This window comes from Orycteropus afer, unplaced genomic scaffold (assembly GCF_000298275.1).
Source record: "Orycteropus afer afer isolate SDZICR_OR568_19922 unplaced genomic scaffold, OryAfe1.0 scaffold00459, whole genome shotgun sequence".
Classification (NCBI taxonomy): domain Eukaryota; kingdom Metazoa; phylum Chordata; class Mammalia; order Tubulidentata; family Orycteropodidae; genus Orycteropus; species Orycteropus afer.
The window spans coordinates 1,979,357-1,993,092 of NW_006922046.1; the positions used below are offsets into that span (position 1 = coordinate 1,979,357).

The 13,736-nt window shown below is 39.9% G+C and overlaps 1 protein-coding gene and 1 non-coding gene across 2 annotated transcripts in view; one reads left to right on the forward strand and one right to left on the reverse strand.

Annotated features, from left to right (window-relative positions):
• GPATCH1 (G-patch domain containing 1) overlaps positions 1-13,736 on the forward strand; it is a 73,257-nt gene that overhangs the window by 26,655 nt on the left and 32,866 nt on the right. The window contains exons 10-15 of the mRNA XM_007954340.1: positions 1,330-1,534; positions 8,582-8,878; positions 10,535-10,713; positions 10,989-11,116; positions 12,276-12,412; positions 12,848-13,014. Of these exons, the coding sequence (XP_007952531.1) occupies positions 1,330-1,534; positions 8,582-8,878; positions 10,535-10,713; positions 10,989-11,116; positions 12,276-12,412; positions 12,848-13,014 (1,113 nt within the window). The remainder of the gene's footprint in view (positions 1-1,329; positions 1,535-8,581; positions 8,879-10,534; positions 10,714-10,988; positions 11,117-12,275; positions 12,413-12,847; positions 13,015-13,736) is intronic.
• Positions 5,278-5,384, reverse strand: LOC122151442. Its single transcript, XR_006164156.1, has one exon. It is a non-coding gene; the product is annotated as a U6 spliceosomal RNA (small nuclear RNA).

The window sequence follows — 13,736 nt, forward strand, 5'->3', positions numbered from 1 at the left end:
AGTTGTGTACCTCTAAAGAGTTGAATTGGTAAAACTTATGTGATAGATATAATCATAATAAAAAGAAAGAAAGACAGAAAAACTGCTGAGGCTGCTTATATACAACCAAAAACCTCATGGGATTTGGTTTCTTGATTTGGAGGTTTAGGGCCACGGTTTCATGGGACATCAGTTAATTGGTTTAGTAACATGTTTAGTGCTTTTGTTCTACTCCTAGTTTGTTGTGTAGTACCTGCGCTCTTAAAAGCTTGCAGGGGGCCACTTAAGGCACAACAGTTAGTGTCTGTTCACCCGAAACAACAGAGGAAGAAGGAGAGTCAGAAATAAGAAGAGAATATGGAATGTGTGGCTAATTGCCTCCATGAACAACTGCCTCCCTTGCTGTGAGACCAGAAGAACTAGATGGTGCCCGGCTACCATTACTGAACATTGTGATCAAAGATTCTATAGAAGAATTCTGATCAGATGGGAAAAATATAGCACAGAATTTCAAATTCTCTCATGGAATCCAAATTTCCTGGAGTCATGATGGTTGGATGAACCCCTGACACTAGTACCCTGAGATCATACTTAAACCTGAAATCAAAAATATCCCCTGAAGTCTTCTTAAAACCAAATAGTAGATTAGCTCAATTAGTAGAAAATGTCTGCCTTGAGCATTATTCTCTTTCAAGAATTATCTATATGGGATCAAATAGTGGGTTTATGCTAGTGGGGGAGAAACAACCTAGAAAAGGAGAATGAGGATGGTTACACAACTCAGAGAGTGTAATCAGTGTCACTAAATGGTGTATGTAGAAACTGTTGTGTTAGTGTATGTTTTGCTGGATATATTCTCAACAACAGCATCGCAGTAAATAAATAGATTAAAAAAAGAAAAAAATAGGGTGTGAAGTTTCAATTTGGAACTGAAACCTAACCAGAAAAAGAATTCTGGATTTAAAGCTAATTTAACTGAAGTTATAGTTTTTTTCTAAGCCTTGTCATATGTTTTATAAATTTTCTGACATATAGTGAGCCAGTTCTGCATGGGAGCCATGCATTGCATTAGCTGTCATCATTTTTATTGTTATCATATTGAAATCTCTGTAGAAGTAGATGGGCATGATACTGAAAATGTCTGACCATTGGAACAGTGTGGTTCTAGTGACCTTCTAAAGACAGAGTGGATGCCAGCTGGATAGGCTTTTCCTAGTACTGAACGTTAACCTGGGAAGGAGTGGGACTAACGACACTCAAAGAGAACATGTTTTCTTGGTTAAGTCAAGAATAATCTTCCTGCATACTATATTGTCTGTATTTTGTTTTGTTTTGTTTTTTCTTTTAAAGATTTATCCACCACCTGAGTTGCCAAGAGACTATCGACCAGTGCATTATTTCCGACCCATGGTTGCTGCAACTTCAGAAAACTCTCACTTACTTCAGGTATTATCAGAGTCATCTGGAAAGGCAGTGCATGATCCAGGGACACATAGTAGGCACCAGCTGAATGCCTCCAGGCGAGGGGACTTGCTAGGAGAGACACCTATTCAAGGTATGAGCCATGGAGAAAATTTAAATTGCATTTGAAAGAATCCAGGTTATCAAAATTAAAATGGAAAGTTGTTTTCCCATTGAATTTTTTTACGTGATTTTGTATCCCCAAATTGTGGGAATAAAATTATTTTATTGTGAATGGCACACATGATAGTATGTGTTGTTGTTGTTATTAGGTGCTGTTGAGCCTGTTCTCATAAACAACCCTGTTACAACAGAAAAAAACAGTGCCCAGTCCTGCACCATCCTCAAAATCTTTGCTTTACTTGAGCCCATCCTTGCAGCCACTCTGTTGGTCTATCTCCTTGAGAGTCTTCCCCTTTTTTGCTGACCCTCTACTTTGCCAAGCATGATACCATTCTCCAGAGACTGGGCCCTTCTGACAACAAGACCGAAGTAGGTGAGACAGAGAAGTTGGGCCATTCTCTGTACTAAGAAGCATTCCAGCTGTACTTCTTCCAAGATAGATTAGTTCATTCTTCTGGCAGTCCATGCTATTTTCAGTATTCTTTGCCAGCACCGCAATTCAAATTCATCAGTTCTTCTGCAGTCTTCCTTACTATGCATTATCCAGCTTTCACATGCATATGAGGCTATTGAAAATACCATGGCTTGCGTCAGGCACATCTTAGTCTTCAAGGTGAAATCTTTGCTCTTTAACACTTTCAAGAGGTCTTTTGCAGCAGATTTGCACGGTGCAGTATGTCTTCTGATTTCTTGACTGTTGCTTGTGTGGGTGTTGATTGTGGTTCAAGTAAAATGAAACCCCTGTCAACTTTGATCTTTTCTCCATTTATTGTTGTGTATTGGTCCAGTTGTAAGGATTATTGTTTTCTTTATTGAAGTGTCATTCATACCGAAAACTATAGCCTTTGATCTTCATCAGTAAGTGCTTTAAGTCATCCTTAGTTTCAGGAAGCAAGATTGTTCTTTTCCAACAACTGCCTCTTGTTCTGTGTAGATTCCTCATGAGCACAAGTCATTGGTCTGGAATTCCTATTCTTCAGTGTTAGTCATAATTTGTTATGATCCACACAGTTGAGTGTTTCACGTAGTCAATAAAACACAGGTAAACATCTTTCTGGTATTCTTTGCTTTCAGCCAAGATCCTTCTGACATCAGGAATGATGTCTGTTGTTCCATGTCCTCTTCTGAATCCAACTTGACTTTCTGGCATTTCCCTGTCATGTACTGCTATACTTTGAACTATTTTCAGCAAAATTTTACTTGTATGTGATATTAATGATATTGTTTGGTAATTTGCACATTCTGTTGGGTCATCTTTGTTTGGATCAAGTATGGATCTTTTCCAGTCAGTTGGCCATGTATAGCTGTCTTCCAAATTTCATAGCATAAACAAGTGAGTGCCTCCAGTGCTGCGTCCATTTGTTGAGACATCTCACTGGTGTTCTGTCACTTCCAGGAGCCTTGTTTTTCACCAGTGCCTTCAGTGCAGCTTGGACTTCTTCCTTCAATATCATTGGTTCCTGATCATATGCTACCTCTTGAAATGGTTGAGTGTTGACCAATTCTTTTGGTACAGTGACTCTGTATTCCTTCCATCTTCTTTTGATGCTTACTGTATCATTCGATATTTTACCCATAGAATCCCTCAAAATTACAACTTGAGACTTGACTTTTTTCTTCAGTTCTTTCAGCTTGAGAAATGCTGAGTGTATTTTTCTCTCTTGGTTTTCGAACTCCAGGTCTTTGCGTGTTTCAGTATAATGCTTAACTTTATCTTCTTGATCTGCCTTCTGAAATCTTCTGTTCAGTTCTTTTATTTCATAATTTCTTCCATTTACTTTAGCTATTCTCCATTCAAGAGTAAGTTTCAGAGTCTCCTCTGACATCCATTTTGGTCCTTTCATCCTTTCCTGTCTTTTTAATGACCTTTTGTTTTCTTCATGTATGATATTCTTGATGTCATCCCACAATTCATCTGGTCTCCCGTCATTGGTGTTCAGTGCATCAGATCTATCTTGAGATTGCCTGTAAACTCATGTGATACATAATCCAGGTCGTATTTTAGCTTTTGTGGACTTACTTTAATTTTCTTCAGCTTCAACTTGAACTAGCATGTGAGCAATTGATTATTCCACAGTTGACCCCTGGTCTTGTTCTGACTAATGATAATTAAGTTTCTTCATCATCTCTTTCCACAGTTGTAGTCAATTTGATTCCTGTGTATTCCTTCCGGTGAGGTCCACGTGTCTACTTGCCATTTATTTGTTGAATAAAAGGTGTTTGCAATGAATAAGTCATTGGTCTTGCAAAACTCTATCATACACTCTCTGGCATCATTTCTATCACCAAGGCCATATTTTCCAATATAGATGCTTTCTTCTTTGCTTTCAACTTTCCTATTACAATCACCAGTACTTGTCAGTGCATTTTGATTGCATGTTTTGTCAATTTCAGATGCAGAAGTTGATAAAAGTCTTTCATTTCTTCATCTTTGGCTTTAGTGGTTTGGGCAAAAATTTTAATAATAGTCATATCATATTAGTCTTCCTTGTAGACTTATGGATATTGTCCTATCACTAACAGCATTGAACTTCAGGATATATCCTGAATTTTTTTTTTTTTTAATTTTACTTTGATTTGGGTGAAGATTTACAGAGCAAATTCACTTTCCATACAGCAGTTCACATATACTTTGTCGCATGTCATTGACCACAGTTTACCACAATGCAACAGCTAACCTCCCACTTCCTCCCCGTAGTTACCTCTTCCCAGTGTCCATCCCTCCATACTCTCCTGCCACCTGAGCTGTCTCCCTGTGCATAAGCAGCCCTTTCTTCTCCCACGGTTGTTCTCTCCAGGGCGTGTGTCTACTTGAGGTAAATGTTTAACTCACATGCCTGTACTTTGTTTGCCTGGAAACCACAGGTGTGGGTTCAATTCCAGACCTGAAGGGCAGCTAGGGGCCATAGTCTCAGTGGTTCCACCAGGCTCTATTGGACCAGCAAACCTGGTCTTTTTTATGAATTTGAGTTTTGTTCCACATTGTTCTCCCTCTCTATGCAGGATCTCCTACATCCCTTCCAAGCGGATGGCAGTGGTAGCTGGGCACCATCTAGTTCTTCTGGTCTCATAGTTGTATGGGTTGCATATCGGATGGTGTACCAGTCGGTAGGACTGATTGTTTCCATTAGCTTTGGTTTTCTTCTTTCTTCTTGACGAGGAGAGACCCACCATTGCATCTAGATGGTAGCTTGCTAGCTTTTAAGATCCCAGTCACTACTCGCCAAAGTAGAAGGTGGAACAGTGTTTTGTATAGTATGTTATGCCAATTGAGCTTGATGTCCCCTGCGACTATGGTCCCAAGCCCGCAGGATCAACTACTCGGTCCCTCTGGGTAGCTGGCTGTGACCAAGTAATGACCATAACCTTGCCCCTTGTCAGCTCTACTATACACCTGGGAATTCTGATCACTCACATAAACTTATAGGACCATTGTCTGCCAACCCTATATATGATTTTGGATACACTCCCCATTTAGACATACCTAATTGTTTAGCCTGTCCACCTATCTATCCGTCCATATACCAATGTTTGCCTTCACTGACAACTCAGTACGTATATGCAAAAGGGTTCATATTTGTTGTCTGTACTTCCTATGTACCTCTCTATGTCTTTCTCATCCTCAGTGCTGCCATATTGGTCACTCACATTTGGTACATTGCCCTTCTCTTCACCCAAATCAATATTTATCTCTATCTATCTAACAGCGTTCCCAAAAATATGGAACGCTTCACGAATTTGCATGTCATCCTTGTGCAGGGGCCATGCTAATCTTCTCTGCATCGTTCCAATTTTAGTATATATGCTGCTGAAGCGAGCACAATTTTCTTTTTTTTTAATTGTGACTTGGATAAAAGTTTACAGAGCAAATTAATTTTCCATACAGCAGTTCATATACATTTTGTTTTGTGGCATTGACTGTAATCAGTGTGTAACAGCTTTCTCCCCACTTCCTCCCTGTAGTTACCTCTTCCCTTTATCCTTCTTTCTATGCATTCCTGCCCCCTGAGCTGTCTGCCTGTGCAAATACAACCCTTCTGTTCTCCCATGATTGATCGTTCTAAAGAGTGTATCTACCTGATGTAAATGTTCACCCTATATGCCTGTCTATTGTTTGGCTGGAAGGGGATCTAGGGGCCATAGTCTCAGGGGTCTTACCAGGCTCTATCACACCAGAAAACCTGGTCTTTTTTATGAATTTGAGTTTTGTTCCACATTGTTCTTCCACTCTATCTAGGATTTCCTGCACAGATCCTTTTCCAAGTGGTTGACAGTGGTAGCCAGGCACCATCTAGTTCTTCTGGTTGCATGGTCATATAGGCTGAGGTTTGCATGGTTCACTGGTGCCTTGGACTAATTATTTTCATGTCTTTGCTTTTCTTCACTCTTCTTTGCTCTGGAGGAGAGACCAATTGTTGCATTTAGATGGCTGCTTGCAAGTTTTTAGAACCCCAGTTGTTACTCACCGAAGTAGGATGTAGAACAGTGTTTTAGTGTAGCATGTTATGCAAATTCAGCTTGATGTCCCCCACGACAAAGATCCCAAGCCCACAGATTCAACAACTTGCTTCATCAGAGTGGTTGACTGTGTTAAGTTATCATGACTTTGTTCCTTATTAGTACTATTTATAAGGATATTCTTACAGCATATATTGGTATGTGTGCAGAAATATCATCTACCAACCTTATGTATTTGTTGTTGTTATGTGCCGTCATGGGTATATTCCCTTTTGCCTAGACATAACCTGATCACTCAGCCTGTCCACCCATTTATTTAGATTAATGTTTGTTGTCACTGATAATGCAGTATTGTATATGTAAAAATGTTTATCTTTGTTGTCTATACCTCTTATGCACCACTCTGTGTCTTAGTGTTATTGTGTTGGTCACTTGATTTGGTGTATTGCCTTTACCTTCACCCAACTCAATACTTGTCTCTACCCATCTAACATTATTCCCTCTCTTCCCCTCTTATCCCTTGTAACCAACAAAGAAAGTTTCATTCCATATATAAACCTTTCCTTGGCTTTTTACAATACTAATACAATATTGAACTAATACAATATCTGTCCTTCTGTGATGGACTCACTCAGCATAATGTCCTCCAAGTTCATCCTATTATGTGGTGTTTCGTAGACTGAAATGTTCTTTTTGACAATGAACATGATGCCATTCAACTTCAGTATGTCATTCCTGGCATAGTAGACATATGATCGTCCAATTCAGAATGGCCAATACCAATCCATTTCAGCTCAGTAATGCCTAGGATATTGAACTTTATGCATTCCATTTCATTTTTGACAACTTCCAGTTCTCCTAGATTCATTTATTTGTACATTCCACGTTCTGATCATTAATGAATGTTTGCAGCTGTTTCTTCTCATTTACACTCATAATATGATATTCTTGATTTCTTACCACCTTTCATTTTTCCATCTTCAGTTTGGGTTGTGTTATTAAAATCAAAACTCTTTTCTTAAGCTCAGCTGTTTTCAAATATTTGATGTTTATCCAGGAATGTTAAGACCAGGGACATTTGTACCTTCACTTTTTCTGCACAGCCTGGGAAAGTATGCTTTTTTTTTTTCTTTCCTCAAGGAGTAAAGTACAATAGCTCTTGTCTTGAAAGCCTAAAAGTATGAGGAATGTGGCAAATCCACTGTAGGCCACAGCGCAAGGACACCCTTTGAGGTGCTCATGCTTTGCAGCACTGCCATTCGGGACCCTAATAAATACGTCAAGTATAAAGACCAAAACAGAACTCTTGGTTCTCTACTCTCTTCCCCACATTTGCTCTTCCCCACCTCAGTAACTGATGCCACCCACCATTGACCCACTGCTCAGGCCTAATTCTTAGCCCTTCTCTTTCTGTCTTCTTTCTCCCATCCTACCCAGTCCATCAGAAGTCCTTTCAGCTCTACCTCCAGCACACATGGGGAATTCATCCACTTCTCCATCCAGTGCATTTCCACTGCTTCCTGATCTAATGCCCACTCTTCTTTCACCTGGATTGTTATGATAGCCTCCTTATTGGTTGCTTCATTTTCCCTCCTTTCCCTGTATAGTCCATTTCCCTTGATGGCAACTAGATGAACCAAATTATATCACTACCCAATTAAGACCTGCTGGTATTTCTCACACTTAAAGTAATACCCCTACAAGGCCCTATGCAATACAGCACCCGCCTACCCCTTAGACCACATCTTAGACTGCGTTCCTCCATACTTTAGGGGGCCATCCTCACAGTCCTCCTTTCTGCCCTCAAGCCTACCAGGCATGGTCCCACCTCAGGGCCTTTATGTTTGTTACATCTTCTGCCTCTCTTCTTCCCCCATATTTCTGTGAGTCTGGCTCCTTTGTATTATTTAGAATTTAACTCAAATATTACCTCTTAACTGAGACCATCCAGGCCTTCCTTGACCACCTAAGCTAGTTATCTCTTCCTCTACCCCTCACTGTCAGCCCATGCAGCTAGTTACCTCAATCACATCACCATATTTTCTTTTTTTTTCATATCAGTCCTTTCATAGCAACCCTCTGGTGCTGATTTTTTGCCTTCTTTAATGTCCACCATACTCACTAGTGAGAGTAGGCACTCATCTGTGTCATCCCCCCAGTCCCTAGCCCAGTGCCCTGACTTGGGGTAGGTACTCAGTGAGCATTGCTAGATGAGCAGATGCTGGATGGATAGCAGGGTATGTGCTGGCTGGGACTGTGGAAATGGTGTCCACTGCAGCCTGGAGATCTGGAGCCCAGGATATCATTCCTCATTCTAGAACCACCCACTTGCTCTATAAATATTCATGTATTAGCCTCCATTTTTACCAGGTGTAAGATAGAAGTCCCATTACTTTTTCACTCTCTAGTTCATGGGGATAATATGAAGACAAGTGAAACATTATACATGAAAATAATCATCACCAGTTATATTAATTTGTGATAGTGAAATTGTATGTGCCGAGAAATATAAATATAGTAACTATATGATTCTTCTCTTTTTCCTGTTGCTTTAATTTAGGTCCAACTCCTTCAGTTTTAGAATTTCTATCCCAAAAAGATAAAGAGAGGATCAAAGAAATGAAGCAGGCAACTGACCTTAAAGCAGCTCAACTCAAAGCCAGGAGTCTGGCCCAGAATGCCCCGAGTGGCAGACCCCAGCCCTCATTTCCAGATGTCGGACACAGCTCTTGGCATATGACGTTGGGTGGAGGGACACCCACCACAAGAGCCAGCAACTTCAAACCTTTCACAGAAGATCCAGAAAAACAAAAACGATATGAAGCATTCTTAGTAAATATGAAACAGGGTCACAAAGGTGGGTGCTAGCCCGGGGGTCCCTCATGCCTTAGTTGTGGGTAGTACTCTCCCTGTTCTCATCTTAGCTTCAGATTTAAAGTTGAAGTGTCCTGCTCTGCTAGTGTTCTTACATTGTCCTGCTGAAAACACTACAAAAGTTTGAGGCTCTGCCTTTTGACCTTGGAAAGAAAGACCAATGAACTAAATAATTGTCTTTCTCTACATCTCAGGTCCTAGAGATGTCTGTTTAAATGCAGAACTTGCTTTGGAAATGGCTAATGCTAAATTACAGTCCATTTACTGTTTGCAAATGCTTGACTTCTGTAAATGTTGTATTCTACACCATGGTGACTATGTCCTCTCAACTTTATCTTAAGATCCTAACACCAAACCCTAAATCAAAATTAAATCTAAAATTTGACTTAGAAAGATAGTTGGCTGTAAAAGTTGAATCATGACATAGGGGAAAAGATCACTTTATAATCTATGAAGTAAACATGGCAAGGATTAGAGAGGGGTTACTGTCATTTGTAGTGATTCCTCTGAGAGAGTATCAGCAATTAGAGGGGTTGTTTTTCAAGAGGAGGTCTTTGGGGAAATATAAAGTCTATTCATTGTGCCTTCACTCCCTATTGAGAAATAGCCCTGCTGTTTACTTGTTAAATTAAAAAAAAAAAAGTTAGGAAAAAGAGTTTTTCTGCCAAAAATAAGAATACACTTGGGAGTGATGAGAAGTTGCTTGCTTCAGAAAATTTAACCAAGTATTAGTTCTTGTTTTGGTTACCTCTAGTGTAGCTCTAATAGAAAATACCACAGATGAGATGAGACGGGTTTATTCTCTTACTGTTTAGGAGGCTAGAAGTCTGAGTTCAAAGTGCCAGCTCTAGGGGCTGAGTGAAAGCCCCTTGACCTTGGGCTTCAGCTCTGCCTCTTGCTCCTGGCACACTGGAGCTGGAGGCATCTCTTCACTCAGGCAGCTGCTGACTGCTGAGGCTGACAAACCTAAGGTCCACAAGTACAATGGCACAGTCCCCAAATTACCAAACCACACGGTAGTCAAGTCCATTAGCAATCCCAACATTGGCAGGCTGCCGAACAACAACTTGATTATATATATGATTCAAGTGTGCCAAAAGTGCTGAGACCCTTCTCAAAACTTCTTATATACAGGAAGCAGACCACATTCTGATGCTCCAGTAGATTCCACCATAGAGGTGATTCCCAGTCTCACCATGGGGTATAAGTACACCCAGCTGCCCAGCCACTCAAAACCAGGCCCAGTCAAGTTGTCACATAAACTTAACTACCATAGTCCCCAAATTATTTTCTCTGGTATATGTAGTAGACAAATAAGAGCATCATTTTAAGGCAGAGCGCACTGATACCTGCCATGTTCTTCCTCACACCACTCCTGAGGTACCTTTAAATGCTGGCCAGTGTTCAAAGATAGCATTTGTATTTTCTGTGGTGAAATGAATACACAGAGTTAAAGTCATACTCACCAGACATTGTCCTTTAAGCTTCTTAAGTTGAAGTTCCTCGAGACCAAGAGGTCTGCCATCCTGTCCCATCTGATGGATTTTAAAATTAAAACACTGTAAAGCCAAATATTTGAAAACTCTCATTGAAGCTATCGAACAGTGAAACAGTTTCCTATTCTCTCTCTGTACCATAGATGCTCTGGAAAGATGTCTGGATCCTAATATGACTGAATGGGAGCGAAGCCGTGAGCGGGATGAGTTTGCTCGTGCATCTGTGCTGTATGTGTCTTCCCATTCGACCTTGTCCTCCAGGTTCACTCATGCCAAGGAGGAAGATGATTCGGATCAAGTTGAAGTCCCTCGTGACCAAGAGGTCTGCCGCCATCCTGTCCCTAGCTGGTGAATTTTAAAATTAAAACACTGTATAGCCAAGTATTTTAAATCTCACAGTGAAAATATCGAAATATATGTGGCATAGTAGACTAGAAACAATATTATGATTTAGATTCCAGCATCTACCAAGTACTTTACCAAAAATGTTATAGCATGAGCTGTTTTGTAATTTGATAAGTCACTTGAAATTTTTAAGTGGAAGAGCAATCAGATCGAGTGACCACTTGATGAAACCGAATGAATGTGTTTTCCCAGAATGATGTCAGTGACAAGCAGTCGGCTGTGAAGATGAAGATGTTTGGGAAGCTCACCCGAGATGTGTTTGAGTGGCACCCTGACAAGCTTCTGTGTAAGAGGTTTAATGTCCCTGACCCTTATCCAGAGTAAGTTGGATTAACTTGCTTTTGCACCAGTGCAAAACTTACTCTCTTATGTGAAAGCAAACGTTTCCTGTTATCTACTCATATAAATCTCCTTTTTCTAGATGAACTTGTAAGTCCTTGGAGTTGAAAATTTTATAGATTAACTTCTACTCATCTGCTACTCAAAACAAAAACAAAACCAAAAAAAATTCCCAGCCCTCCAGATAACATTGAAGATTTGAAACTCAGTTATGTCAAGTTTTAAAAATTTAAATGCTGCTCAGTTTACATTTAAAATATTACTTATGCTTTCTAATTCTCTTTATAGAAGTTCAACACATTCTTATTTGGTTATAAACACTGCAAAAAGTATATACAGTTGAACCAGATTTTGTCAGAAAACACAGATACATTTTTAGCATGATAATTTCTCCTTAATTGGAAATCCATTTTCAAAGTTAAATCCTAGCCTTACTGTAATAAAGAAAAACTCATAGGTCCTAAAGTCAGCTTTTTAAATTCTTTACTGCTTGTAAAAGCAAAAACATCTTGTTGTTATTAAGTGCCATTGAATTAGTTCCAACTAATAGCAGCCCTGTGTACAACACAATGAAATGCTGCCTGGCCCTGTGCTGCCCTCACAGTCATTGCTATGTTTGACCCACTCTGCAGCCACTGCATCAGTCCATCTCAGTAAGGGTCATCTTGTTTGTTGCCAGCCTCTGCTTTGCCAAGCATGGTCACCTACATTCTCCAGGGGCTGGTCCTTCCTGATAACCTGTCCAAAGTATGTGAGACGAAGTTTTGCCATCCTCGCTTCTAAGGACCATTGGCTGTACTTCTCCCCAAACATATTTATTTGTTCTTCTGACAGTCCTTGGTATATTCATTATTCTTTGCCAACATCATAATTCAGAGGCATCAGTTCTTCTTCAGTCTTCCATATTCATTGTCCAGTTTTCATGGGCATAGGAGGCAATTGAAATAATCATGGTTTAGGTCAGGCACACCTTAGTTCTCAAAGTGACATGTTGTGCTTTGATGTTTCTTATAAACATCTTAGGGGACTGTTTTAACCATGTAGAAGAGCTTGTGAAAAACTTGAGATGGAAAGCTTTACAGGAAATGAATTTTATTCTAGCCATTGTTATTAAAATTCTCTCTTTTTTTCAATCCCCAGTTCAACTTTAGTTGGATTACCAAGAGTGAAACGTGACAAATACTCAGTTTTTAATTTTCTGACACTCCCAGAGACAGCTTCCTTGCTGGCAACTAAAGCATCAAGTGGAAAAGTACAACAGCACCAAGGTCCTGACAGTGAGTAGGGGTTTAACCCTCAGGTCTTTGTGTTGACCAGGGCCTCAACCGTTAGCGTGTTGGGAAGATAGAAGTAAAGGGTTGTCCAGTCCTAGGTATACAGATCATCTGAACTCTGTCTCCATGTTGTACTGGCCCATATGTGCACTATTTGAATTTGGGGTTCTGTCTCAGTCTTGCCACATCTCCAACATTTTGCACAGTGCCTGGCTCAAGTGTGCTGATGTTTTTGAATGAATTAAAGAGCAGTAATGACTAACTTGCCTTTTGTGTGCTATACATTTGGTTTTTTTCCAGTTGTAGCTTGGGTGAAAGTTTACAGAGCATATTTGTTTTCCATTCAACAATCTATACACGTTTTGTTTCATGACATTGGTTACAATATACTATGTATTTTTGTTTGCTGATTCTGATTTTATGTCTCTTACCTCTCAGAATTAAGAAAACCTTCTAGATGGGATACATCTAAACAAGAAAAGAAAGAAGATTCCATTAGTGGATTTTTAAGTTTGGCTAGATCAAAAGTTGGTACATCTAAACAACAGTCCAGTCCATTAGTAAACACAGAGGAAGCACATGTGATGGGATCAATCTCAGATAAGGTATTTGGGGCTTCCCGGTTCTCTTTGCCAGGCTGCCGTGGTCTTTGTCTTTCTCTGTGATGATGCTTTCTTTTCACTCCTTAATAGCAGGATCATCAAACTTTGCCTATGAAGGGCCATCTAGTAAATATTTTATGTTTTATTGGCCATACAGTCTTTATTGCAACTACTCAACCATTCTGTTGAGTGTGAAAGCAATAATGTACAAAATGTAAATGATTGAGTATAGCTGCATTCCAAAAAAACTTTATTTACGAAAACAAATCTAACTGCCATAGAGTCAATTCCAACTCATAGCAACCCCCATTGGGTTTCCAAGGTGGTAAATCTTTTTATTTTTATTTTTGTTGTGGTTTGGGTAAAAGTTTACGGAGCAAATTCTTTTTCCATATAGCACTAAATACACATTTTGTCTCATGACATTGACTGCAATTCCCCACAATGTAATGGCTTTCTTCCCACTTCCTCCCCATAGTTACCTCTTCCCTGTGTCCTTCCCTCCCATGCACTTCTGCCCCCTGAATGGTCTCCCTGTGCACACTGAACATACTGCCCTTCTGTTCTCCTGTGATTGATCTCTCCCAAGAGTGTATCTACCTCATGTAAATATTTAGCTCATGTGCCTGTCTTTTATTTGGCTGGAAGCCACAGGAGTGAGTTCAATTCCAGACCTGAAGGGTAGCTAGGGGCCATGGTGTCAGTGGTTCTATCAGGCTCTATCA